Source organism: Myotis myotis, unplaced genomic scaffold (assembly GCF_014108235.1).
Source record: "Myotis myotis isolate mMyoMyo1 unplaced genomic scaffold, mMyoMyo1.p scaffold_m19_p_2, whole genome shotgun sequence".
Classification (NCBI taxonomy): Eukaryota; Metazoa; Chordata; class Mammalia; order Chiroptera; family Vespertilionidae; genus Myotis; species Myotis myotis.
This window is the reverse complement of record NW_023416324.1, coordinates 210,181,310-210,208,983: the sequence shown is the minus strand read 5'-3', so window position 1 is coordinate 210,208,983 and position 27,674 is coordinate 210,181,310. Positions and strand designations below refer to the sequence as shown.

Here is a 27,674-nt window from a genome sequence, read left to right as displayed (position 1 = left end):
AGATTTTATTGATTTTTTTTAAAGACCCAGCTTTGAGTTTCATTGGCTTCCTCTGTTTGTCTCCTGTTTCGTCGATTTCTCCTCTTTAGCTCCAGTTCTAATTTGCTCTTCTTTTTCTATCTAATAAAGGTGGAAGCTTAGATCATTGACTTTAAATCTTTCTCCTTTTTTATAATGATTAAAAGCTAGGTATTTCCCTCTACACATACTTTAGCTGTACCTCATACATTTTGGTTTGTTGTGTTTTCAATTTTATTCAGCTCAAAATATTTTTCTAATTTACCTTGTGGTTCCTTCTCTGGTCCATGTGTTATTTAAGAGTATTTTATGTAATTTTCAAATACTTAGATATTTTCCAACTCTCTTTCTGCTGTTGATTTCTATTAATTCTAGTCTGATCAAAAGTAAACCCTGTGTAACTTCCGTCTTTTTTAATTTATTGAGCTAAATGGTATACTGTGGTGACTGTCCCAGGTACTCCCAAGAAGAATGTATATTCTGCTGTTTTTGGGTGGAATAATCTAGAAATGTCAATTAGGTCAAGTTAGTTGATAGTGTAGTTCAAGGTTCTTATACCTTTACTATTTTTTTTGTCTACTTGTTCTACTGATTGATGAAAGATGAGATTGAAATACCCACTATATTGTGGATACACTTATTTCTTCTCTCAGTTCTCTTGGTTTTGGCTTCATACCGTTTCAATTTCTGTTATTAGGTACGTACTTATTTAGGATTGTTGTGTCTTCTTGATGTATCTACTTCTTGATCCATATGAAATCGTCCCTTTATCCTTGGGACTATTTTCTGTTTTAAAGTCTTCTTTATCGCCTATTAATATAGCCACTGCAGCTTTCTTATGCGCAATGCTCATGGTTATATTCGTTTCCATCTTATTACTTTTAATGTATCTGTGTCCTTATATTGGAAGTGGATTTCTTACAGGCAGCTTTTATCAATACTGGCAATTTCAGTTTTCAAGTGGCATTTTTAAACCATTCACATTATATGTGATTATGGATATGGTTGGATTTAAATCTACTACCTTGATACTCATTTTCTACTTGTCTCATTGAAGCCTTCTTGACATTTTTTCTATCTTTTCCTACATCTTTTGCACAGAGAGCATTTTTTAATTCCATTTTCCTCCACTCCCGGTTTATGATCTTTGCTTCTTTATTGAATTTCTTTGAGGTTGCTCTTGGTTTCACAACATGTATCATCAGCTTATCACAGTCTTTAAATTATATTATTACACCCCTTGTCAACAGTGTAAGCATCTCACAACTGTGCTTTCGCTTCTCCCACCTCATTCTTTGTGCTATTTGTCATTCATTTCACTTCTATTTCCACGGGGAAACTCTTAATACACTGTTATCTTTTTTTGCTTTCTGTAGTCAGTGATGTTTTTTCTTCATTCCTTTGCATAGATCCGTGTTTGCATTTTTTTGTTATATTGTTGATTGGACTTTGTTTCCCTCCTTAAAGAGCGTGGGCTCTGTCGGGCAGGCAGTTAAGTTACACGCATGTCTGTCCGGTGCCTTTGAGACCGGTTGTAAGGTTTGCTAGGACGGTTGCAGAGGACCCTTGCTCCAGGCACAGTTCAGTCCTACTGCTAACGCATGGTCCCTCTGCGGTCCTCGCTGACTCCTGGCTGGCCACCGAGCATTCTCCACTCTGGCTATTTGAAGCTCAGACATTTGGATATGAGGTGGAGGGATGCTGGGGGCAGATCACGTGGGACCCTGAAGGACCATGCAGAGACTACTGCATTAGGAGGAGGGTGCAAGTGGAGGTGGTGAGGAATGGTCAGATTCTGGCATGTTCTGAAGGAGGAGTCAGGTGATTTCCTAAGTGGAAGTGGGATAGGAACAGAAGAGGTCCAAGAAGCCTCCAGGGTCCAGCCTGAGCCATGAAAGGGTGGAATGGCACCTTCTCCCCCACAGGGCAGGAGCTGAGGGTGCGCAGGTGCAGGGAGGAGAGAGGAGCTCAGTTTTGGATGCATTGGGTGTGGTTTGGCTGTTGGACATCAGTGTTGAGTAGATTCCTTGAGAGGAGCCTAGAGCTCCCCCTCAGATAGGGATGTGACGTGGGGAGTGACATGTTTGTAGCCATGGGCGAGATGAACTCCCCAAAGCAGGAGGGACTAAGGATTGAGCCCTGAGACTCATGGACAGAATTCCAAGAGAAGGAAGAAGGACATTGGCAACTTGACACCATTCAGACACAGGACCAGGGACAAGGAAGCCCTGAGTGAGGGGTGGATGCAACAGAGATGAGCTTGGGGGAGGAAGTCCATGCTCAGAGAGTCACATGACTGCCAGGGAAGGCAGAATATAGGGGATTCTGTGTAACTTGGGAGCCCAACTAGCACCAATGAGAGATGGAGTAGAGGCTTCTTCAGGGAAAGAACTTGACAAAAGCCAGAGCCAGTGTGGGTAGAACTGGCCGTCTTGAGATCCAAGCTCTGCCTCCCACAGGACTTGGGGTGAAGGGCTGGGTTTTCACGTCCTCATGGGGTGCCCAGCAGGTGGCTGAGTGAGGAGGGGGACAGTGGACTGGGAATTTCAGTCCCTCCCAAACCTGGGATCTTAGGAGCCACCACGGTTGGATCACAAACTGCACTGCGGAGCACAAAGAGCCATATTAATATCTCAGCGGCATGAGGTTTTGCGTGAAGGACAATAAAGAGCCTTTCTCAAGATGTCAGGATGAGTCCCGCCTGCCTGTGGCTTCCTCTCTGCTTCCGCCCAGGACAGTCCTCCTGGCAACAGAGGGAGCTGATGCACCCCCTTGCCGGGGGTGGGACAGTTTGTTCCTCAGTGTCATCTGTGCAGTTGCTCAAAGGGACCCCAGAGCCATGAGTGGCAGCTGCCTCAGGGGTGACCCCTCGCTGACTCCCCCCAACGGGCTTTCCTTCCTTCTTTGTCTCAATCCCTGTGTCCTCCAAGGGTTTCCTGGGATCACCTCCAAATACACTACTGGCACCCAGCTCCTGTCTCCAGTCAGCTTTTGAGGGACCCAACCTAAGGGCCAGGGGTTGGGGGTGGGCTGGGAGGATAAGAACAAAGGGCCGTCCCTCTGCCTTCCTCACTTGTCAGTGGGTGAAATGGCCCCAGGAAAGCCCCTAGCCCCACTGCGCTTCCATGTCCCCACAGAGTAGGAACTGGGATACATGCCTCCGTGGTTCCTAAGAGGATGAATGCAATAGTTTATGCAGAATGCGGCTATCTCTTTAAATGGCCTAGAGGGCATATTTGAACGGCTAGCGGTTCTGTCTCTCCGGACCTGCTGGGTCTTAATAGAACCGGAATGCCTCCCACAGCTAAAACCACACTTGTCCCGCTGGCTCCATTCTCACTTGCACGTGAAGATAATGCTTGAAATTTCAGCGCACACATGTTGTTTGTGAGAAATAATACAGCTTCTTAATAACGTTTTCTATTTTTAGTGCAGTTTCATTGCAAACAGCTTTATAATCACAGCCTTAGTCATTCTGATTTGCATTATTTTTTAAACAACAAGAGCGCAGTGTATAAAATGAGCACGAACCACCCTCCTGCGACGCCTGGGGGGCTGGCTCACTCCACGTCTGCTTCCTGCAGCTTTGTGGGCTGTGGTTCGTGCCCCGCTGGGGTGGCCGAGTAGACAAAGACAGCATCATTGTCACCGCGTGGGTGGCCAACAGGAACACCAGATCCATGTGTCATGAATGTGGAACCCAGTGTAGTAGAGACGGTGACCTCTGGCCAGCGCTGCAAGCACCTCAAGGGAGCAAACGTTCCCAGGGCTCCCTGCCTCCAGGCCTTTCCGGGACCAGGCAGAACCCACACACGACCACGTCCCGTGTAACTGCAGTGAGTCACACCAATGGGAAATGCCAGGCTGACGGGCTCCAATAAAAGTACATATGCCTGGCCTGGCCAGTGTGGCTCAGTGGTTGAGCATTGACCTATGAACCAGGAGGTGACGGTTCGATTCCCGGTCAGGGCACATGCCCCAGTTGCTGGCTCAGTCTTCAGTAGGGGGCAGCCAATCAGTGATTTTCTCTCATCATTGATGTTTCTATCTCTCCCTCTCCCTTCCTCTCTGAAATCAATAAAAAAAAATATTTAAAATATATAATATTTTTTACATGTACACACGCGTGTAACTGGGCCCCCCACCAAGACAAAAGGCATTCCCGTCACCCCAGAAAAGTTCCTGGTGCCACTCTTCCAGACAGCCTGCTCACACCACCACCGCAGGCTCCTTCCTCCTCCTCCTGATTGCGTGAGTTTCACCCTCTGTGAGCGGGTTCCTCCACTCAGCATCGGGTTTCTAAGAGCCCGGCATTCGCTTATTAACGTCTGTGTTGCTGAGTAGTCCGCCATCGTGTGAATATCCACAGCTGTTTCTCAAACTCTCCTGCTGATGGACGTTGGGTAATTTCCAGTGTGGGGTTAAGCTACCTAAGCACTGCACGAGTCTGATTGCAGACATGTCCGTTATCCTGGGTGACACCCGGGAGGGCTGCTGCTGGTTCCCACGGCAAGTGTGTCTAACTTAATAGGAAACTGCCACACCGTCTCCCTGGGGGACGCGCCGTCCCACACTCCCGCGGGCGTGTGTGGGTGATCGAGTCGTCCCACAGCCAGCCCGGCTCCAGGCGTGCTCAGTGGTTTTCAGTTGAGACGTTCAAGTGGGCGTAGAGAAATACTTCATTATGGCCTCAGCGTGCATTTCTTTGGATAACAGTGGTTGTTCGGCATGATTTTAAGGTGCTTACTGGCTACTCGAATATCCCACTTTGGGAAGTGTCTGTTCTAAGTATTTTGCTCATTGTTTAAAGTGGCTTGGATTGTCTTTTTATCACTGGTTTGTAGGGAATTCTGTCTATTTTGGATACATTTCATTGGTCAGATATATGTTTGGCAAATGTGTTTCTCAGTTTGTGACGTACCTTGTGCATTTTCTTAATGAGGACATTTGCTGCCGTTTTTAATTAGATGAAGTCTAATTTAACAAGTTTCTCTTTTGTTTTGTATTTTCTGTGTCTTCTCCAAGAGCCCCTTTTCTACCCTGGGGTCATGAAGATCAATTTTTAGGAGATTTAGACTTATAGCTGCTAAATTGTCACCTACGATTCATTTTAAGTTCATTTTAAAAAATATATTATTGATTTCAGAGAGGAAGGGAGAGGGAGGGAGAGATAGGAACATCAATGATGAGAGAGGATCGTTGATTGGCTGCCTCCTGCAACGCCCCACACTGGGGATTGAGCCCGAAACCTAAACATGTGCGCTGACCTGGAATCGAACCATGACCTCCTGGTTCATAGGTCGACGCTCAGCCACTGAGCCATGCCGCTGGGCCATTTTAAGTTAATTTTATGTGTGGTGTGAGGTAGGGGTTGACAGTCGTTCTTTTCCTGACATATCCAGTTGTTACAACTCCACTTATTAAAAAGGCCTTCCTTTCCCACTGACACCTTTGTTGAAAAGTATGTCTCTCTATGTGAGGGTCTTCGTGGACTCTGTTCTGTGACACTGAATTATTTGTCTGGGCTGACACCACTCCCACACTGGCTTCGTCACCAGGGCTTGTAATCAGGTAGTCTTCCACTTTTGTGCTTCCTTTTCAGTTGCTTTGGTTACATGGGCCCTTTTCCCTACAAAGTTTAGAATAAATTGACAAGTTAATTCTTAATTCTAAAATGACTTTGATTGGGCCCAGCCCAGCGTGGCTCAGTGGTTGAGCGTTGACCTATGAATTAGGAGGTCACAGTTCGATTCCCAGTCCGGGCACATGCCCAGGTTGCAGGCTCAATCCCCAGTGTGGGGTGTGCAGGAGGCAACCAAGCAATGATTCCTTCTCATCACTGATGTTTCTATCTCTCTCTCACTCTCTGAAATCAATGAAAATATATTTTAAAATAAAATAAAATTACTTTGATTGGGATTGCATTCAATACATTGCTATAATTTAATTAATTTGGGATTAACAACATCTGAACAACACCGAGTCTTCCGATCCATGAACGTGATACGTCCCTCCACTCAGCCAAGTTCTGCAGCTTTCAGGACGGGAGTCCTGCATACCTTTTGTTAAATCTATTCCTCAGCATTTTCCTTTTTCTGGTGTTATTGTTAACGGGCTCTTAATTTAACTTCCCATTTGTTTGCTGCTAGTTTATAAAAAATATAACAGATTTTTGTATGTTGGCCTGGTGCCTTCTGACATTCATTCATTAGTCCTGGTGCTTATTTTATAGATTCCGAGGGTTTTCCATAGAGACGATGGTATCTTCTGATAACGAGGACAGTTTTACTTCTTGCACCCCAACCTTTCTTTTATTTCTGTTCCTTGCCTTGCTGAACTAGTTGCACCTCCAGTATCGTTAAATGAAAATGAAAGGGAGCGGTCATCCTTGCCATCCCCTTGGACATGCTTACAGTCGCGGCATGAAAGGTTCGATCTGCTGATTTCAATGTCTGTGTCATTTTCCGGGTTGTTTTTAAGTCTATCTTGCCGCAGCCTCTACAGTCGTGTGCAACACGGTAAAGTCCACAGATGGAGTAAGACCTTTGGTCTGCAAAAAAGGCTCAGTCTTTTAATAGGTTTTAGCAGAGGTCCTGTCATTGGCACCATAATAGTTTATTGGATCAGAGTTTACCAGGACAGAATTCTTCCTGAAACTAGTCTCATGGGGCCATTGGATGCACTGTCAGAACCCAGACATGATGAACTAGAGTTCACCCCCTTTGACTTCACCACAATTAAACTTTCCCACGGGGTGCCTTATCGCACTGGTTATCAGGGAGCGGGCAAAGTCCGGCCAGCAGGCGCCGTCAGCTGCTCGTTCTCAAGCTCAAATTCATCGGAGGGCATTCTCCAGAGAATGTCGTCCCCGCGTCCTTCTCCCTCGAAGTTGACTTCATGGCACATGGATGGAGGGGCTAGTTCGGGGGGGGGGGGGGGACCTTTCCAGGGTCAGAGTGCCGCTGCCCCACCTTTGCAGCCCTAAATGGGAGCGTGACTTGGCCGTGTTGTGACTTGGCCTTGTCCCTAGATCACACAGGCACTTAGGGTTATTAGGAGAATTAAACGATCAACATATGCAAATCACTAGGAACAGTGCCTGGAACATAAAACCCCCATAAAGATTGTGTGGCTGTCACAGTCTGAGCAGCAGTAAAGGAAAAGGGTGCTGTCCCCGAGGCCGCGCCCCTTCCAGGCATTCTTCCGCTGGCACACTCAGCCTGCGGAGGAGAGCATCGCACCCAGACTTTTGAAATCCAACTGAAACTGGGCAGAGCATGAAGGTCCCCTCTCCAGCGAGGAGCAGCCCAGGCAGGTACGAAACATCCTCCAAATTTCCCAATCTGCTCATCGGGGTCCTTCCGTCTGCTTTGCTTTCTTCGTTACATCGGAACGACTGACAGTGTCTAGTTATCTGGGACATCTGAACCTTTGGCTGCTGATAAACGTGAGTGATTTCTCGGTAGGACCGACCCTGGAAAGGGCTCCTGTGCCTTTAAGAAGCGAGGGGAGGTCACTGTTGACCATATAACTTTATTGTGTTCCTGGGTTATAAAGGCACCATCCTCGTTCTGCACACCTAGTTTATGGCGTTCATAAACAGTGAGTTGCCAATGACTGCACCCGGGGCCAGGACATCCTCCGCCGGCTGGCGGGGCCTGGAGAGCGGGCATGGAACAGGTGAGCGCACCCCTCTTGTTTCCCTGGAAGAGGAAGTGACACCCCAAGAAGGAGTGGAGAGAGGCGAACGGGGAGTCCCCCTCCCGGCCCTTCCTAGGCAGAGCCCTGGAAAGAACGGAAACAATGCACCCCCCAATCAGGGCTTTCGGGGGAGCCTGTCTCTTCGGAGCCAAGCATTGTGGGTTGTTTTCTGTCGTGCAAAGTAAGGTGAGGGGTTTGCAGTGTCTTGTTTTAAAGGCCTGGGGAGAGTATCTGTTACTACATGCTTCCTGGAGGATGCTCAGCAGCTCTCGCCATTGCTTGGGGTGAGACTGATCAGGCGAAACAGCTCGCTGCGCACATCCTATTAACATGGGTGGGCACGGCTGCCCTCATAGCACGAGAGATGGGGCCAGAGGGGAACCTCAAGGCACCCCACGCATGCCCTCAGGTCTTGTTCATTGCACCACTGGGGACTCAAAGGCGTGGGGTTCAATGCCCGTGCTGACATCTGAGCGTCTCCCCTCCGTGCGCAGGTTGGGGGCCAGCGGATGGCTAGGGCCAAGTTTGCGTTTTATTGGCCAGGGAGGCACCCCAACCCGCTCAGGTGTGGAGAGGACGGAAAGAATGATGGCCGTTGTTATTGTTCTGTTCAGCACGAGATGAAGCGATATGCTAGGCAGCGGCTGGGCGACGGAGTGAGTGCATCACGGTAAACGAATGTTTGGAGCAGGAATTGTAGGTTGTGTGGTCCTGTGGCTCGGTTAAAGCAGATTTTCATGTCATTCTGTGCTGGGGAGACTCGGGCTTCTATGAAACAGTAAACAATTCCTGGAAGGGGTGGGGACGCAGAGGCAGGTTCCTTGAACTGTCTGCTGCAGCTCAAGGCGGAGTTAGGGCCCGGCCTCAGGGCATCGGGAAATGCAGGCTCCGTAGACTCTGCCCTGGGCACTCGTGAGAGCAGCTGCGTAAACACCGCCGGAGGCGGCCCATCCTGCCACCCTGCCACCCCACGGACTCTGTCCTGCCCGTGAACCCCAAGAGGCAACTCCACAGTCATCTCCCGGGGTTAGGTAGTGCAGTCCCCTTGGGTCTGTTCCAAGGGTCAGGTTCTGAGGCCACTGAGTGCAGATTCATGGCCTGAAGCTGGGCTGTTTGGGCAGCACCCTAAAAACTGGACCCAGCCTCGGCCAGCCTCTACGATTGCCCTGGACCTCAATGGGAGTCTTGTCTCACAGGAGATACTCCACCAGCCCCAGGATTTCCCCATCGCTGCCTGTCACCTGGGTAGCCAGCCAGACAAGCGCCCAGCACCTAATGTAGGTCAGTCCAGGTGTGACCAGGTGAACAGCAGCCCAGACTTGAAGAGGCCGATGATGAACCTGCGGAAACCTCTACCCTTTGATGGTCCGAATGTTTTGCCTTTAAAGCCATCGGTGCGGAGGCGCCCATCACAGTGAGCTTGCAGCAGTGCCCTTGCAGCTGCTGTAGGCCCAGGCACCAGGACCCTCTAGGTCAGTGGTTCTCCACCTCGGCTGCACCTTAGAATCACCTGGGAATCTTTTTAAAATCCTGATTTCTGGGCCTCATCCTCCGGAAATTCTGTTCCTTTGTTACGGGGTGGGGCCACAACATTAGTAACAAAGAAACAGAATTTCCGGAGGACGAGGCCCAGCAATCAGGATTTTAAAGAGATTCCCAGGTGACTCTAAGGTGCAGCCGAGGCGGAGAACCGCTACTCCAGACAACAGGCCAGCTGTGCTCGGGGAGCAGTTTCCCCCGGAGAACATGCGAGTGGCGCGGGGTCCTTGGAGCACTGCAGGATTTTAATTGCAGCTCATCCGGGTGGTTGAGTGTAGCGAGTTTAGTGCTTTTTCTTGCTGAGTCGGGTTCCATCTGTACGGATCACCCGTAGTCCGTGCTGCTGTCCCATCTCTCAGAATCTCATTTCCGTTCTCCCGATTTCCTCAAAAAGTCCAGGTCCAGAGGACCCCCCACAGACCCAGTCATGTGCACCCCGAATTGCTGGTTATCCTTAAAGCTGTTGGGAAATTCTCAAAGCAACGTTCCTTGAATGGGCATTCATTTTTAAATGTGTGCCATGCAGCAGCAGCGGAGAGAGAGGGGGCGGGGAGTCCTACATACCGTCAGGTCTTTTTTCTGATGGCGTGTGGTTTGGCCTCAGTGATTGGGAATAACTAACCTTTGTGATTGAAAACTGCTGTCGCCCCTAAGTCCACGCGTGTGGGGCTCCAGGGCTCCAGGGGCACATTCCAGACATTGCAGGCAGGGTTCTGGAGGTGGTGCCCCCAGACTCAGCCTGTCACCCCCAGGGAACAGGAGCTCACCAGGGAAGTCACTGGAGGCGAGAAAGGGCCAGCGATGTAATGCCTGTGGCTGTGGGGAACCCCCAGTGCTATAATGGTAACACCTGCGGCTGACAGCACACTCAGTGATGTCACAGCAACAACAATAACAAGAGCTCGTACAAGCAGCGCTCACTGCGGTCCCGTCCAGAGTCCTTTACACAGATTAAATCGCAGTTTGTTTGCAAGTGCTGGAATCCACTGGGAGGAAGCGGTGGCGGCTGCAGGAATTGCAATGAGCCAGGTGGGAGGGAGGCCTCGTTTCCTGATCTGGGCTCAGGGTGTGGAGGTTGGGGGGGGGAGGGCGGGGGGCCTGGGGCTGGAAATTACATTTAGACATGAAAACCCCACAATGCTCAAAGGGTCACACTGCAAAAGTCCAAAGGAAAATCCTTCCTTAACTCTTTCCTTCCATTCTCTCTATAAAATGTTTTATTAAACTTTTCATGTTAAAATAATTCAAGATTCACACAGTTGTAAAAAAAAAAAAAAAATGCAGGCAGAGCCCATGTAGCCTTTACTCGTTTTCCCACCAGGGTCACAGCTTTGCAAGCTACCGTGCGATACCACAGCCCGGCTGACACCGGTCCAGGCCAGACACGGAATGCTCCACCCCACAGCCCCTCACGCGCCCTCTCACGGCCACACCAAGCTCCTTCCGCTCCCCACCAGCTCCTTATCCCCTGGCAATCCCCGATGTGTTCTCAGTTTCTATCGTCTTGTCATTTCCAGAGTGTTCTGGGAATGCAGTCATTCAGGAGGTAACTGCCACTGGCTTCCTTCGCTCAGCAGCCTTCTCTGGAAATTCGTGCAGGTGGTTGTGCGTAGCGATCGTTCAGTCCTCTTTATTGCTGAGTTGTGTTTCGGGGTGGACTGCAGTTTGTTTATCTCCTCTCCCCCTGAAGGGCGTGTGGGTTGTCCCCAGTCTCGGGGCTATTGCAAACAAGGCTGTTGGGAACATCGTGTACGGGCCTCTGTGTGAATATAAAATTTCATTTCTCTGCTTTGGGGTCCAATTGCTAAGTCATACGGGAGTTGCATCTTTAGAATTTTTAAGAAGCTGCCGCCAAACCATCTCCCAGAGCGGCTGTACCATTTACATCCCCGCCAGCAATGTGTGTGATCCACGTCTCCGCCAGCATCTGGGGCTGTCACTGTTTTTTATTTTAGCCTTTTTGATAAACACGCAGTGATCTCTCTGTGGTTTGGGTTCGCATTTCCTGATGGTTAAAGACGCTCAGTATCCTTTCCTGTCCTTATTCTCCGTCTGTATATGCTCTGCAGTGAAGTGTCTGCCAGCGTCTCTTGCCCGTTTTCAAATCGGGTCCTTTGGTTTTTACTGCTGAGTTTTGATAGTTATGTTCATAATCTGTATTCAAGTCTTTGTCAGATGTGTGGTTTGCAAATATTTTCTCCGAGGCTGGAGCTTGTGTCTTCACCGTCTTAACATGATCTTTCTCAGAACTAAAGTTTCCATGTTGATGAAATCCAGTTTATCCATTTTTCCTTGTATGGACTGTGGTTTTGGTGTCGAATCTAAGAATTCCCTGCATAGCCCAAGATCCTGAAGATTTTCTCCTGTTTTTTTTCCTAAAATGTTAAAATTTTATATGTTTTTATCTGTGGTCCATTTTGCATCAATTTTTAGATAAACTGTGTTGAGGGTTAGATCGAGGCTCATTTTTCTGCCTGTGAGTGTTCAATTGCTTCAGCACTGCCTGTTGAAAAGACTCCTCCATTAAACTTTTTATCCTATATAATAAAAGCCTAATATGCTAAGTGTCCAGTCGTCCTGTCGGCCGTTCAACCAGTCAAAGCGTAATATGCTGATGATCTGCTAAGGCTGCTCAACCACTCGCTATGACGTGCACTGACCACCAGGGGGCAGACACTCCAACCGGTAGGTTAGCTTACTGCTGGGGTCCAGCCGATCGGGATTGAGCAAGAAGGGCTGGACACACCCTGAAGCACTCCCATGGTCCCTCCCTGGCTGGCCAACCTCCCACATCTATTCCCAACCCCAATCATGCACCAGTGGGGTCCCTCAGCCTGGCCTGCACCCTCTCACAATCTGGGACCCCTTGGGGGATGTCAAAGAGTCGGTTTCAGCCTGATCCCACAGGCCAGGCCAAGGGACCCTACTGGTGCATGAATTCGTGCCCCAGGCCTCTCGTTTTAACATAATTAAAGATGCACACAGTGGTAAGAAAAAAGACGAACAGAGCCCATGTAGACTTTACTCGTTTTCCCACAATGATCACATCTTTGCAAGCTACAGTGAGATACCACAATCGGGCTGTTGACACTGATACAGTCCAGACACAGTATGTCCCATCCCACAGGGTCCCTCACACTCCCCTCTTAGAGCCACACCCAAGTCCCTTCCACTGTGACACGGATCAAAATCAGTTGTGCATATTTGTGTGGATATGATTCTGGGTTATCTGTTCTGCTCCATTGACCTCTGTGTCTGTCCCTCAGTATCTTTCCCAATATTACACCGTCTTGATTATTGTGGCTGTATATTAGGTCCTAAAATTAGATTGGCAATTCCTCTCATTTTATCTCCTTTTTCTAAATTGTTTTAGCTATTCTAGTTCCTTTTTATTTCCATATAAATGTTAGAAAATCTTGTCTATTTCTACAAAAATAAAATCCTGCTGAGGTTTTGATAGACATTGTGTTAAACCTGTCTGTCAATTTGGGGAGAATTGACATCTTTACTATGTTGAAGCTTCCAGGTAGGTCTCATTTATTTATATCTTCTATGATTTCTTTCCTGGATATTTTGTGGTTTCCAGCATACATCTTCTGCATATGCTTTGTTACACTTGCACCTAAGGTTCTTGAAGTGTTCGTAAGTGGCCTTGTGGTTTCATTTCAGTGTGTATGTGGTCATTGGTCATATATGTAAATACAACTGATTGCGTGTGTATATCTTGTATCCTGTGACCTTGCTGAACTCACTTATTAGTCCTAAGAGGGTTTTTTATAGATCCCGTGGAATTTTCTATGTAGGCAATTGTGTCATCAGCAAACAGGGACGGTTATATTTCTTCCTCTCTGATATGCATGCCTTTTACTTCCTTGTCTTGCCTTGTTGCGCCAGCTGGCACTGCCAGCTCTGTGCTGAGCGAGAACAGTGAGAGACATCCTTGCTTTGTCACAACCTCAGGAGAAAGCATTCGGTCTTTCGCCATAAGCTATAAGTTAGCTATAAGTTTCTTGCAGATTTTTTTATCAACTTGAAGAAGTTCCCCTCTTTTTCTGTTTTCCTGAGGGTTTTATCATGAACAGATGTTGAATTTCTCCAAGTGCTTTTTATGAATTGATAGGATCGTATAATTTTTTCTTCTTTAGCCTGTTAATATAGTTGACTACATTGATTTTTTTAATATTAAACCAGCCTTGCATCCCTGAAATAAACTCTGCTTGATCTCGATGTATAATTATTTTTATATATTGCTGAATTCTATTTGCTAGTTAAAGGCTTTTACATTGGTATTCATGAGGGATATTGGTCTGTATTATCTTTTTTGGTTGTCTTTGTCTGGATTTGGTATCAAGTTATGTTTTACAATCTTTTTTTTTTTTTTTTTTGCTTTAACAATAGCTAAAACAATTCATAAAATGAATCCAGACGTGTTCCCTCCTTTTCTGTTTTCTGGAAGAAGTTGTTTAGATTTGTCTTAATTCTTCTTCTTCAAATGTTTGGTGAAGTTCTCTAGTGAAACCGTCTGTACCTGATAATTTCTTGGGGGGTTTCAATTAGAAATGTAATTTCCTCAATAGTGACAGGCTGTTCAGACTACCTGTTTCATGTTGGATGAGTGCGGTGGTTCATGCTTTTCTAGGAATTGGTCCATTGCCACCTGAGGTGTCAAATGTGTGTGTGTGACGTTGTCCGTAGTGTTCCCTCATAATCCTTCTGGTGCCTGGAGGGTCTGGAGTGATCTTCCCTTTCTCGTTCTGATTTTGGTGATCTGTGTCTTCTCTGTGTGTCTCTGTCCGTCTTCCTCAAAGTTGGTCAATTTACTGATATTTTTAAATAACCAGCTCTTCCTTTCATTGATGTTCTACATTGTTTTTCCGGTTTCCATCTAACTGATTTCTGCTCTTTATTATTTCCTTCCTTCCTCCTGCTATTGTTGAGGATTTATTTTGCTTTGCTTTTTTTGGGCTCTTAGATTATGGAGTGGAGACTTTTCCTCTCTTCGAATGTAAGCATTGGGTGCTATAAATGTCCTCTCCGCCTTGCCCTCGCCATGTCTCACAGCTACCTTTCGCTGTGCTATATTTTCATTTTCATTTGGTTTGATGCCTTTTTAAATTTCTCCAGAGACTTCCTCTTTGGTCCATGGGTTGCTTAGACGTGTGCTGTTTGGTTCCCAAGTGTTTGGAAGCTTCCCTGCTATATTTCTGTTCCTGGTTTCTAGCTTGATTCTCTTGTGGCCGGAGAACATACGCTCTATGGTGTTAGTTCGTTTACGTTCGTTGAGGTTTTCCTTACGGTCCAGGATGTGGTCTATCTTGGAAGGCACCTGAAAAGAATGCGTGTCCCACTACTGCTAGGTGGAGCAGTCTATAAATGTCAATTGTTTGATGGCCTTCTAAATTTATCTCAAGACTTTGAGATCATTAACTCTTGGAGGTTACGTGAGTGATTTATTACTTTTGCCAGAGATTTCAGGATAAGTGATCGGCAGTCCTGCTGATTCACCAGGAGGCCTGTGAGGCCTTCGCACTGGTGGTTCCCATCGATGGAGTCGCCAATTTTGTCCCCTGGGGGTGTGAGCCCCCCCGGAAGTGTGGGGCCTTGGATCGGGCAGCAGCTCAACACACAGCTCCATGAAAGTTTCCTGGTTGACATTTTCACTCTTATAGTTTCCAGAAACATAACAAAACGTCGTTTTTCTTCTTCGCATCAAGACATCGAATACTTACGCCAGAGGGAACCTTTGGTCTCTTGGTCCACCCTTTCATTAGGTTAATTTAGATTGATTAGTTTCTTTAATTTTTTAAATGAAATAAACATGCGTATTACCTAAATTCATAAGATACAGAGAAGCAAAAATAGAAAATAAAATTTACATAAAGTCTTACAACCAAGAAATAACTACCATTATTATTTCAAACTGTATCCTCCCAGTGTCTCCAAATATGGGATCATACTGTTTTACAATCCTTTTTTTTTTTTTTTTTGCTTTAACAATAGACATGAACATTTTCCAAGATGTTATTTCTAATAACAGAATAGGATCCCAGAGTATGGATGTGTCATCACTTATTTAATGTCCATTCGATAGAAATATAGGCGGTTACAGCTTTCACCATGTGAAATAGCACTGGTGGCCAGCGCTGTGCACAGACATGAGTATTTCCTAGAAATGGAGACACTAGGTCAGAGCATCTGAGCATTTCCAGCTTCAGAACCCCATTGCCCAGTTGGATTATTGTGATGTTTTTGGGGTTTTTTTAGAGAAGAAGGGAGAGGGAGAGAGAAACATCCATGATGAGAGAGAATCATGGATCGGCTGCCTCCTGCACGCCCCCTACCGGGGATCAAGCCCACAACCCAGGCATGTGCCCTGACCAGGAATCGAACCGTGACCTCCTGGTTCATAGGTTGGAGCTCAACTACTGAGCCACACCAGCCGGGCGATTATTAGGATTTTTTGTTTGCTCGGCAGGATTCTTTTGATTTTAGTGAAGGGTTAGCGCAGAGTCTCGCTAAGTCTCACGTAGGCTCTCAGTGTGTAGGGGCGTGAACTGATGGGCAGCTGCAGCCAAGAAGCGATCGCTCCCCGTCCACGAGCGTAGACTGCAGGGGGAGACAGGTCTGTGGGCATCTACGCCTTCCCGAGAGGTACCCAGCATGGGCCAGGCAGGAAACAGGAAACCAGGCAGGTCAAGTTCAGCCAGGGCCTGTGCCTTGTAATCCAGCCGCCCGGCCTGTTTTGTGTGCCAGGCAACAAAGGGACAGGTTTCGCCTGCTTCCGCTCTCGGGACCTGCCCTGAGAAGAGAACACCGTGTTTTGCGCTGGAAATAGGCCTTGAACCCGCTCTGTCATGGTAATTGCCCTCATAAAATGAACCAGGGAACTCTGTGAAAACATCCCCTAGTTAGAGACCCAGTCCCGCCTGCTTTTATAGCCGGTTCCTGGGATGGGAGGGCCGCTCTGCTGAGAGGCATTAAAAGGCAGGGTAGTGGCCTGGAGCAGTCCAGGGGGAAAGAGCATTTGGAGGTGGACAGAGAGGTCCTGGGGTGCTGACGGGCGTCGGCGCTTCCATCCGGGTGAGGCGGGTAGCTCCTCGCCGCGGCATCGGTACACGTGCCCACAGCAGGTGGGTCAGGCCGGCGGACCCGCACCCCTCTCCTTTTTCCATCTGTCTTTCTTTTTCGCTCTGCAGAGAAAGAAGAGTTAATCCAGAGCGTGCTGACCCAGGTTGCAGAGCAGTTCTCGAGGTACAGACGCCAGAGCCGTGTCCTCCGGAGCCGTGTGCCTGTTCTCGGCGGCAGGGGGAGCCCGTGGGGTGGGGTCCAGGAAACACTTACAGCAAAGACCTTATGTCCCAGACCGTGTGAGGTGGGCGCTGTTAGAATGAGGGCCCATGTTGCCGAGATTTTTCTCGACGGGCTCTGCTGGGACTCGGAGTTCCGGCTACAAGCACTGAGACCATTTTTTAAATGGGCGTTCTGCCCTAGCTGGTGGCTCAGTGGATAGAGCATCAGCCTGTGGACTGAAGGGTCCCAGGTTGGATTCTGGTCAAGGGCACATGCCCGGGTTGTGGGCTCGATCCCCAGTAGGGGGCGTGCAGGAGGCAGCTGATCAATGATTCTCTCTCATCATTGATGTTTCTCTCTCTCTCTCTCTCCCTCTCCCTTCCTTTCTGAAATCAGTAATAAAAATATTACTGACCGTTGCATTCTGGGCTGTCCTCCCGTTCTGGTCACTGTGGTATCTCACCGCCCAGGGGAGTTCAAATGGGGAGAGGCCATATGGGTGGTACTCTCTTTTTTTTTAAATATATTTTTATTGATTTCAGAGAGGGAGAGAGAGAAACATCAATAATGAGAATCATCGATCTGCTGCCTCCTGCACGAGCCCAAAACCTGGGCATGTGCCCCGACTAGACCGGGAATCAAACCCATGACCTCCTGGTTCATAGATCGACGCTCAACCACTCAGCCACTCTGGCTGGGCTGGGTGGTACTTTCTTGAAGCCCAAGAATTGTCTTATTGACTGGGTTGGAGCCTGGAGAGGGCACCCAGTGCCCTGAGGTGGTGTGTGCCCGGGGGGGGGGGGGCGCGGGCATCCAGCTGAGAGCAGAGCACCCCTCGGGGCACGGGCTCACTCCCAGGCATGGAAGGAAACATCCTCTCTGGTAAGGACCTGCTGTGGTCCCTCTTGGGAAATACACCCCCAGATAGTCTGAGAGTGTCTCTCCTTCCTCCCCTGTACCCCCGACTGTGCTAATTCCTTAAAAGCAACTCCTGGCATCTTTGTGCCCCCCTCACCTGCCCACTCGCATACCTCCCCCTGCCCGTGATTCAGCAGCTGTTTGCTGAGCCCATTTTAACTTTGAGAAACGTATGGCTTATGGCTTTTCTTTTTTTCTTTCGTTCCTAGAGCATTTAAAATCAACGAACTCAAAGCTGAAGTCGCAAATCACTTGGCAGTGCTAGAGAAACGCGTGGAATGTGAGTGCAGCTTCGGTTTTCCTTTCGCTTACATGTCCTTTGACCTCTGTTTAACTTCACCTCATAAACCAGGGGAGGGAGGTGCAGGGAAGTGTGAGGCGTTTTCTCTGTGAAATGCCTAAATGTTATGTTAGCAAAGGTTCGAGCAGTGACTAACCCGCGAGTTTTAAAAGTAACAAGTACAGCCCTAACCGGTTTGGCTCAGTGGATAGAGCGTCGGCCTGCGGACTGAAGGGTCCCAGGTTTGATTCTGGTCAAGAGCATGTACCTTGGTTGCGGGCACATCCCCAGTGGGGAGTGTGCAGGAGGCAGCTGATCCCTGTTTCTTTTTTAAAAAAAGAAATAATTTTATTGATTTTTTACAGAGAGGAAGGGAGAGGGATAGAGAGTTAGAAACACCGATGAGAGAGAAACATCAATCAGCTGCCTCCTGCACACCCCCTACTGGGGATGTGCCCGAAACCCACATACATGCCCTTGACCAGAATCAAACCCGGGACCCTTGAGTCCGCAGGCTGACGCTCTATCGACTGAGCCAACCGGTTAGGGCTGATCGATGTTTCTAACTCTCTATCCCTCTCCCTTCCTCTCTGTAAAAAAAAAATCAATAAAATATATTTCTAAAAATTAAATTAAATAAATAAAAGTAACGAGTACACGGTCACGTGTTGCCGTGCCCGCGGAGCACAGGGTGAGAGCGGGACGCCTCGAGCACGCCTCTCCGGACAGGAGCTTCTGTGAATACCTTGTGGGTCTCCTTCAAGGAAATGAGGTCCCGCGGACCCACACTCCGCGGTGTCACAGTTTGGGGGGAGCGTGTCCCCTGCCGTTACCTCTCGGTTCCCTGTCACCGCAAGGAAAGCAGGAACCCCGCTGGTGAGCAAGGAGGGTGGTCCCGTCCTGAGCCGGTGGCCATGGGGCTAGAATTCTGGAGGAAAGCGGCCTCTGTGTCCTCCTCGGTGCGTAAGGAGCTGGGCTGGAGCCCCACGCGCCCCGTCCAACTCCCAACGCGAAGGAAGGCTCTTGGTCAATGTCAAGGCGAAGGGCAGCGGTTCAAGGCACCTTATCTATTCACCTGGAGGATGACTAAGCAAACCCCGACCGGAAGCCAGCGGGGCTGCTGCGTCCTGGACACTGCCTGGCTGATTCATACTGGCGGGACTCGGCTGGATGGCACCTTTCATTACCTGGCGTGAATTGCTTGGGTGTTTTGGGGAAAGGAAATTGAGGAGCATGTAAAAGCCAATTCGCCTGAGTCACGTGAAACGTGATTCGCACGGTCATACTTCTCCAAGGGCGATGACACTTTTGAAATCCTTTCACCATGGCAGCTTCAGAGCAGTTTTATTTTTCCCCATTGAAGAGCCACAAAGAGATAAGTGATTTGCTCAAATGCACTCAGCAAATTAGAAAAGTAAATAAGCCTGGGACCAGCACCAGGCTCCTGGCGGGGCTGCTCTCGCCGCCTGCCGCCTGCCCTTCTGTGACATGTCACCTTCCTCCACTCCTGGCTGGGGCGCCCACAAGGGGCCCTGAGAACTTAGGTTAGGAAGCAGGCTGCCGGCAGCCACCGGTTGTGGCTGCATTGAACAGAAAAGGGGTTCGTTCTTTTCTTTCAAATTCTCATATGAAGATATTTTTAGAGAAAGTGGAAGGGAGGGAGGGGGGCAGAGAGAGAGAAACATTGATGTGAGAGAGACATATCGATTGGTTGCCTCCTGCATGCACCGTGCCCTGACCGGCCCGGGGATTGAACCTGCAATCCATGTTCGTGCCCTTGACCAAGGATCAAACCCGAGATCCTGCAGTCTTTGGGCCAACACTGTAGCCACTGAGCCACACCAGCCAGGAGTAAAGGGGCTTTTTCAAAAGGATAAAAGGATTCTGGGGAGCTCCCATGGTCACCAGGAGGGCCCAGGAATAGGGCTGGGCTCTGCAGCAAGAAGGGTGCGCGGAATCCCAGCATAGCTGACTCCGTGAGGATGCTGAGCTGCGCATCAGAACCGCATACGTATGGTACCTGCCCCATGGGCACTGCTGCAGACATCAGGCTGCTTCTCCAAGTACCGGCTACAGGTTCAAATTCTGGACAGAGGGGGACCATGTGCCCACACCCTTGCTGCAAGAGAGACCAGACAACGTGCATTAGTCTCCTGTGGCTGCCGTGACAAAGGACCACAAACTGGGAAGCTTAAACCACAAAAAAAGAATCCTCCCACAGTTCCGGAGGCCAGAGTCCAAAATCAAGGCATCTTCAGGGTCGGTTCCTTCTAGAGGCTGAGGAAGAATCTGTTCCAGGCCTCTTTTGGCTTCCGGTGGCTGCCAGCCAGCCTTGGCTTGTGGCCACATCACTCCAAACTATCTTCCCAGGGCCTCTCCCCCCTGTGTCTCTGTGGCTCACGCCCCCTCTGCCTGTCTCTTACACAGACACCTGTCTTTGGATTTAAGACCCACCCTAATCCAGGATGACCTCACCTGGAGGACTCTGCCAAGAACCTGTTTCTAAATAAGGTCCCATTCGCATATCCCAGGATTTAGGATGTGAGCACATCTTTGGGATGTGAGCCACTGCAGTGAGCATTTGGCATTTCCAAACACGGGAAGGGGTTCAGCCAAAGAACACAGAAAATGAACGTTCGCTGCTGAGTCCCCGTCGACACTGACGGTGGGGAAAGTCGGTCACCACCGGGCGGGCCAATGTCCAGGGCAGCGGTGCCGCCTGCTCGGCCTCCTGCCCTCCAGCTCCTCCCACTTCCTCCTGCCCTCGCCCATCTCCCCCTCCCCACACGGAAGCCGCTCCAGCGCCCACCGCCCACCACCACTTGCAAACAGGCAAGTTGAAGAGGCCGTGAAGGAGTTTTGAAAACCCCTGCAGAGATCTATGTTGGCCTCAACTTGGGTGGCTTCTGGCGTCTGGCCGTTGAGACGATGATCAGGCCAAGAAGCGTTTTTATTTTGCCTTCAAGTGCCATGTGAATGAAGGACCATTAAAGGACGCAGCCCATAGGACCTTCTTCCCTGGCCTGTCTGAGGCCCAGAATTCTCCAGAACCGGCTTGCTCGTTGGCAGGAAGGCATCTCCCTGCAGGGCCCTTGGGTAAACCACAGAAACCCTGCAGATTCACATGCTGGCCTGTAAGAGGCATCACACCTCCACCCTCCGAGCTCAGGCTCGCTGCTAGGTCGAAGTTACTGGGGTTTTTACTGGCTGTGCTCATTTCTAGCACCAAGGCCCAGGGTGCAGGAATGGGATGGAGGAAGCCGCCCTCTCAGGAGCAGGGAGGGAGATGGGAAATGGTCTAAGAATTGTGGGTTTGGCTGTGGGCCCCCACAGCCACACTTGGGAGCCTCTGCTCCCACCAGCCCCTGGCTTCCCCATCTCCTGGCTGCCCGCCTCCCATCAGGAATGTGGCCATGACTCAGAAGGGCTCTCGACCTCCTTGAACTTCACCTGGCTTTGGGCTGGCCCTCTCCTGGTGCTTCTGGCGGCCACCTTCCCAGCCTCCAGCAGCCTCTGCACCAGCACAGAGTGGCAGGGACATCGTGCCTGCGCCATCCCCAGGGGGATGCATTCCACAGAGCCTCCGGAGACAGCAGTGCCTCACCCCAAGGACGGGGCAGGTACCCTGGAAGGGGAAGGGGAGGCCTTTGAGGAGAGGGGTCCTGCAGCTGGACCTCTCGTGCAGATCACTTGGGGAACGGGTCATCCCGCTACTCAGAGGGCAATCCTGACCCAGCCATCTGCCAGACAAGCTGGCCTGGGCCGCTGGACTGGGAAGGCTGCCAGGAACCGACTGCCAGCACTCCACTGGGCCCAGGCCAGGTATAGGCTCACACACACACGCACACACACACACATGCACACATGCACATATAAAGACACTGAGACATACCCACATGCACTCACATGCATAACCCCCCCGCATGCACATACTTGTAAACACAGAGACACGTATAAACATGCACAGACACACACCCATCCACGCACCGTGGCCACGTGCACACACACTTTCTCTGGTCATCGTGAGCTGTTTTCTGCTTCTGGAGCTCGAGCAGGCGGCCAGCCAGCACCGGCCATCTGTAGGCAACATTACATTGTTTGACTTGTTTTCAATGGAATTTCCTGCTTTTTTATTTTTTTCACCTTCCAAACATATCATTCTCCTGAATCAAACGTAAGTTTCCCCACTTCCTTCATTCACTTTAAGAGCTTTTCTTTCTTTTCATGTGAAATGTTTGCCTTCCTCAAGGAGTCTGGGGTCCCTCTCAACTTAGAGATTATTTTGTAAACACAGGACACCCAGATCCTCACTCACTTCCTGGTCAGCGATGAAGCATTGCAAGGGTTTCACTTCCTTCCTGGTTTACTGGCCACTGGCCACTGTGCAGGGGGGTCCCTGCGCCAGGGTCCCTGAGGATGGGCACAGGGCAGCCTGTGCCCAGGGCCTGGACTAAAACCTAACCACAGGGAGAGCCGGCCCGAGGCTCATGCAAACAATCGAGGGGACCCGAAGCTGAAACCAACCTTGCTTTTCTCCTTGTCAGTCGGGAAATGTGCTTTATGTGAATTCTTTACCAAAGTCCTTGGAGGAAGTGTTGCAACGGCTCACATGGCTTTAAACAGCTTTAACCAGCTCTGCAGCTGAAGGGGGCCACACACACACACACACACACACACACACACACACACACACACACACGGGCTTCTTCCACCAGCTCTGGGAGGGGCCAGCGTGGAGCAGAGCTGCCTCCGGGTCCCATTCTGCTCCTGCCGGCTGAGTCCCCAAAGCCAGTGTCCCTCTTAGAAAATCATCCTTAAAGGTTCTCTCTCACAGTGCCCTGTGACCTCCCAACGGAGCACATCCACAGTCCGCATGAGGACAGCCAGGGGCCAGGTGTGCTCAGCCTGTGCACCCGCCTGCCCGGCCGGGCCTGGAGAGGGAGAATAAGCCAAGTGCTGGGGGTGCTGGGCGCTTCCGCTTTAGTTTGAGTTTCTGGTCTGAGCCCACCTGTGTTTAAAGTTCGAGATGGACGCGTGGGGCCGCATGTATGAAACTGATGTGCAATCTCAACTGGAGGCTCCCCCGAGTCTGTGTAGGACTCTTCACGGGGGAGGCCCCAGCTCCTCGAGGGGCCTTCTCCCTCCTCAGGCAGGGGCAGGCAGGGCTGGGAGGGGTCCAGGAGGTGGGCTGTGCAGTCTTCCAAAGGCATCCTGGTATCTGGGGAAGGACTGGGAGTCAGGCCCCCGGTCTGCTGGTGCCTGGCCCGCCTCGCGCTCTGTGACCGTCTCAGTCCACGTTCAGCTCTTTAATCCAAACATGGGGCAAGTGGGCTGAGATGATGTTATTCTCTTCCATTGATTAATGCACGACTTTTGCCATCTTGTGACTCACTATCAATTTCCGTGGCAACCAGGCTCTTCCTTCGTAAAGGTAATTGCCATGAATCGGCAGGATTCAAAGGAGTGATATACTGTGTGGCCCAAAAGGCTTAACTTGAACATCACCCCCAACACGTGGCCAGGGACTCTGATCTGCGTCCACTCCCATATGGATGCTGGGAGGCGGCTGCTATTGACGATGGGAGAAAAGCAAGTGAGAAAACAGAACAAGTAGCATGGTCCTAAGTTTGTCTTTTTAAAATGAAGAGTAGATAGATAGTTAGAATGCAAGGGGGCTGAGGGGGAGGGGGAGAAATGCCAATATGTTTAATATGAAATGGGTTGTTTTTTGCCCCAGTAAGACCGTAGATAGATTTTAAAATATTTTTTGAGATGCCCCGTATTTCCTGGTTTCCACAATTACCACCTGCTATTTTGTATAAAACGATGGTTGCAGCATAATGAGTGTAACCATGGTCCCTGGCTGGCCGGGCGCAGCTCCCCCGCGGGCTCTACACGCAGGCTCGCCTCCCCACGGCGCCCTGTCCAAGTGCAAACCATGAGGGTGTGTACCGATGTGTCCTTTCTTGGAAGAGGTCCCGTGGCTTTCACTGACTTCCTACCCAGCCCTGTGATGCAAGGAAGAGCTAAGAACACCCCACGCCACGAGGAAGGGTGTGTGCGCTTAGTGAGTGAGCAGAAACACACCCCACGGCAGCCCATCTGGCCTCGGCCGGCCACCTCGCTGGTTCCATCCACTGGCATTTAAGGCCCCCGACTTCGGTCCCATGTCCTGGTTGAGGCGGGAGAGAGTCCCAGGCATGGCCCAGAAGCAAGGCACCGGCACCAGATTTGAGTATCAGATCCTCCAGACTCCGGTCACGTTGGGCAGAAGGAAGCAGTGTTTTCACACAGCCTTGCCCCCATCTGGCCCCCGAGCCTGGGCATCTTTGGAAAGCCTGCCCAGGGAGGGGATGGTCCCAGCCCAGCTGCCCTGGCGCCGCCCTTGGAGAGGCCCCCCAACGCGTGCTCTAGAGCCCAGCACTTCCTGGGGTGGGAGGAACTGCGAAGGAAATCACAGCGCTTGACTTTTAGCCACATTCACAGCTGCTCTGGATGAAAAGGGGAATAGAGTGTCTGTGGCCATGTCGTTTTGCATAAAAATTGAGGTGTGATTACAGAGTCTTTTCATTTCTTGTAACCGACTCTAATCAAAAAGCCTCTTCAAAGCCGCCTGCCTCTGGCAGCCAGCAGCCATTCTGCCGGAGTGAACGGCTGAATGTTGAACGCGGGCTTGGAGGCCTAAGCCCCAGCTCACTTTTTTATTTCAGAGACAAAGCGAGAGAGAGAGAGAGAGAGAGAGAGAGAGAGAGAGAGAGAGAGAGAGAGAGAGAGGGAGAGAGGGAGAGAGAGAGAAAGAGACACATCAATGATGAGAGAGAATCACTGATCGGCTGCCTCCTGCATGGCCCCCACCAGGGATTGAGCCCGCAACCCGCGCATGTGCCTTGACCTCCTGGTTCATAGGTCAACACTCAACCACTGAGCCACGCTGGCTGGGCTGCCCCAGCTCACTCTTAGATGAAAACTGCATCCTGGCTTTTCGGGCTCACCTGTGCCAGGGGACTCCAGCAATGCCGTCCCTCCCAGGCCTGCCCATCCTGAACGCTGCCTGTTCATTTCTCACCCGTTTCCGGCCCTCCTGGTGAACTGCTTCGGGAGGACCTTAGTGCAAAGCTTTAACCTTAAATGAAATGTGAACCCTTGCTGGGAAGGCTGTGGTCTTGCCCATTGAGCCCATTGCATTTTAATGTCCTGGGGCAATGCCCCCCCCCCCCCATTTCTTTTCTTCTGGATAAGAGACTTCTTTGTCCTATATCCTCAACTCATGCTTAGGGGTCTGGAGAGAGAAACTAGAAGTGGGTGCAAGAAAAGTCAAGATTCAGGGAGCAGGGAGAAGGACTTCATCCTGTAGAAACCCACAGATGAAGGGGACAGCCCACACTTGGCCGCAGGATAGGCCTACAATCTCAGAGTCAGTTGTGGCTGAGCCGAGTGTAGGCGGAGAGACCGACCGGAACGTCGGCAGCCTGAGCAGGAGTGGGAACCACTGCGCTGAGTCAGGCGGCGGCCCCCACTGAGCAGCCTTGCGAGAGCCTCTCTGTGTATCCATGGTAACCCCCTTGTTTCTCTTTGCCACCAGTGGAAGGACTGAAAGTGGTGGAGATTGAGAAATGCAAGAGTGACATTAAAAAGATGAGGGAGGAACTGGCAGCCAGAAGCAACAGGTAAGGTCTGCGCCGGGTGCTGGGTGAACAGCGGGGCAGGGTGCTCTGAATGGGCGAAGGCAGGGAGCCTCTGGCCTTCGCTTTCCCAGAAGCACAGCTGGGGCGCCCGATCCAGCTCTGGCTGTTGGAGGCAGCCCTGCTCCTGGTGGGATTTGCTCTTCAACCGCAGCGCTTTCTGCTCAAAAAAGAACGCTGGTGGCCTGGGGGCTGGAGGCTGAGTGCGCATCCAGGGGCATCAGCCTCCAGATCAGTGTTAGGATTAACTTACCAGATTGAAAGAAGTTAGCTCTAGTGCAGCCGTGGGCAAACTACGGCCCGCGGGCCAGATCCGGTCTGTTTGAAATGAATAAAACTAAAAAAAAAAAAAGACCGTACCCTTTTATGTAATGATGTTTACTTTGAATTTATATTAGTTCACACAAACACTCCATCCATGCTTTTGTTCCGGCCCTCCGGTCCAGTTTAAGAACCCATTGTGGCCCTCGAGTCAAGAAGTTTGCCCACCCCTGCCCTAGTGTTTTAAGAACAGGAACAATAAAACGAAAAGGCTCTTGGCTTCCAGGAGACAAGTGTCCTGGTGCCCCAGAGGTCCCTCCTGGGCGGACGTCCCCTTTGATGGGTCAGGGAGAAAGGCCCCCAGCTGTCCTGGGCTCAGAGTCCCGTGTCCTGCCGAACAAGGGGTCCATCCCCACGTGCCCCCGTAGAGCCGAAATTTGTGAGCAAAGACCCCAGTCTTCGTTACGCCCCCTCGAAAGTGGGTTTTTCGTACAATAGGACCCTCTCCCGGAACCGTAGTCACGGCAGATGCTCATGTTTAGGGCAGAGATGCTCGCGCTATGAGCACTTACTGGGTGGGCTGTGGAGGGCTCTGCTCCCAGGGACCAGCCTGCTCTGCTGGATTCTCTTCCCGCCCCGAGGAGTTCCCGCCCTGGAGACCGCGTGGTGATACCGTGGCCGCACCCCCAGCCACCACACGGCTAAGTGCTGCAGAGGTGACAGGAGGGCCTGGCGGGATTTCATGGGGACTAATGCACCCAAGGGCAGCCCTGCCCGTGTGCCAGCTTCTTACAAACAGTCACCTGATGGTTTGGAAGTCTCTCCCTGTTTTAAAACGCTGAGTGCAGCCTGCTTACCAGAGGGGAGGGGGCTGTGTTAAAGGGTCGTCCAGGGGCAGGAGGTGAAGGGATCCCGGATCTTCGCGCTCAGTCCATCAGATTCCGGCGGGGCTGGTGGCCTCAGGTGGGCTTGGGCCTGACAGCTCAGAGCCCTGTTGGCATGTGTCCTACAGGGACCAGGTCACCTTTATGTCCTGCTGACGTGGCAGCTCCTTTGGATTTCAGGGTGTCTCCTCCCATTTGATCTGGGGAGTCAGGGCAGAGGAATTTGTGACCACAGGAAACGGAGAATAATTCATCCTCGCCACCCCATAGCGGGAGCTCCATAGGGGACAGGAGGCGTCCTCCGTGTGACAAGTAACAGTCCTGCAGTTGCTCAGGGCTGGGCCCCCGGGGCTGGGACCTGGTGTGGCAGCTGAAGGACGCTCAGACCTGACCTGACCCTTGTCATGGTGTCACCCTGGCTCAGGACTTCCATGGCTCAGCCTAGCCCTCCGGCTATCCGTGTGCCCCAGCCGCCACACACCGGACCTCCATCCTGTGGCCAGTCCTACTGCCCGATTGCCCAGGCCCAGTTGGTTATGCTTAGCCGCATCTCTTCTCTGACTGGCCTCAGACGGTAGCCCAGTGTGGTGCCACCTGGCACAGCTGCCCTCTGCCCAGGGCCAGGTGGAGCAGGTCACCTTGGAAGGGGATGTGGGTCCAGCACAGGTGGCCTTTTCAGTCACCCAGCAGGATCGGAGGGAAGAGGACTCAGCTTGAGTTCTGGTCTTTGGCTCTGCTTCTGCCCCTGGTCTGTACAGTGGGCGGGAGAAGCCCCTGCCCAGAGGGTGTGTCTCTTGAGCTGGAATGGTGCCCCCTTGGTTCCTTCGCACCTCTGTGGGCATCACTCACCCACAAACAGCTTTGTCCACAGAGCCCACAGAGCACTAGACATCTGTGGCCTCTTGTCCCTTCTCCCATGACCTAATGCCACGTGCTCAAAGCGCCAGGGCAGATCCTGAGCCCAGCCTCGCGGGTTCACCCCTGCCACGGCCCAGCACCCTCATTCCTCCACCTCCCGCCCGCCCTCGGTAGAAGCGAGGCGGGACAGGAAGGGTGTGCCGCTCACGGTGGGCTTTCTGGCCTGTGGGTCAGATTGCAGGA

At 50.8% G+C, this 27,674-nt stretch overlaps 1 protein-coding gene across 4 annotated transcripts in view; it reads left to right on the top strand.

The window, feature by feature from the left end:
- Window positions 1–27,674, top strand: part of PDE9A (phosphodiesterase 9A) — an 86,582-nt gene that overhangs the window by 34,323 nt on the left and 24,585 nt on the right. For 2 of the 4 annotated variants that reach the window (XM_036351439.1, XM_036351440.1), the window contains exons 5-7: window positions 16,455–16,509; window positions 17,676–17,746; window positions 25,329–25,413. In XM_036351439.1, coding sequence (XP_036207332.1) covers window positions 16,455–16,509; window positions 17,676–17,746; window positions 25,329–25,413 — 211 coding nt within the window. Of the gene's footprint in view, window positions 1–16,277; window positions 16,389–16,454; window positions 16,510–17,675; window positions 17,747–25,328; window positions 25,414–27,674 lie in introns of those variants that run through there. The other 2 variants (XM_036351441.1, XM_036351442.1) reach the window with 2 other exon arrangements.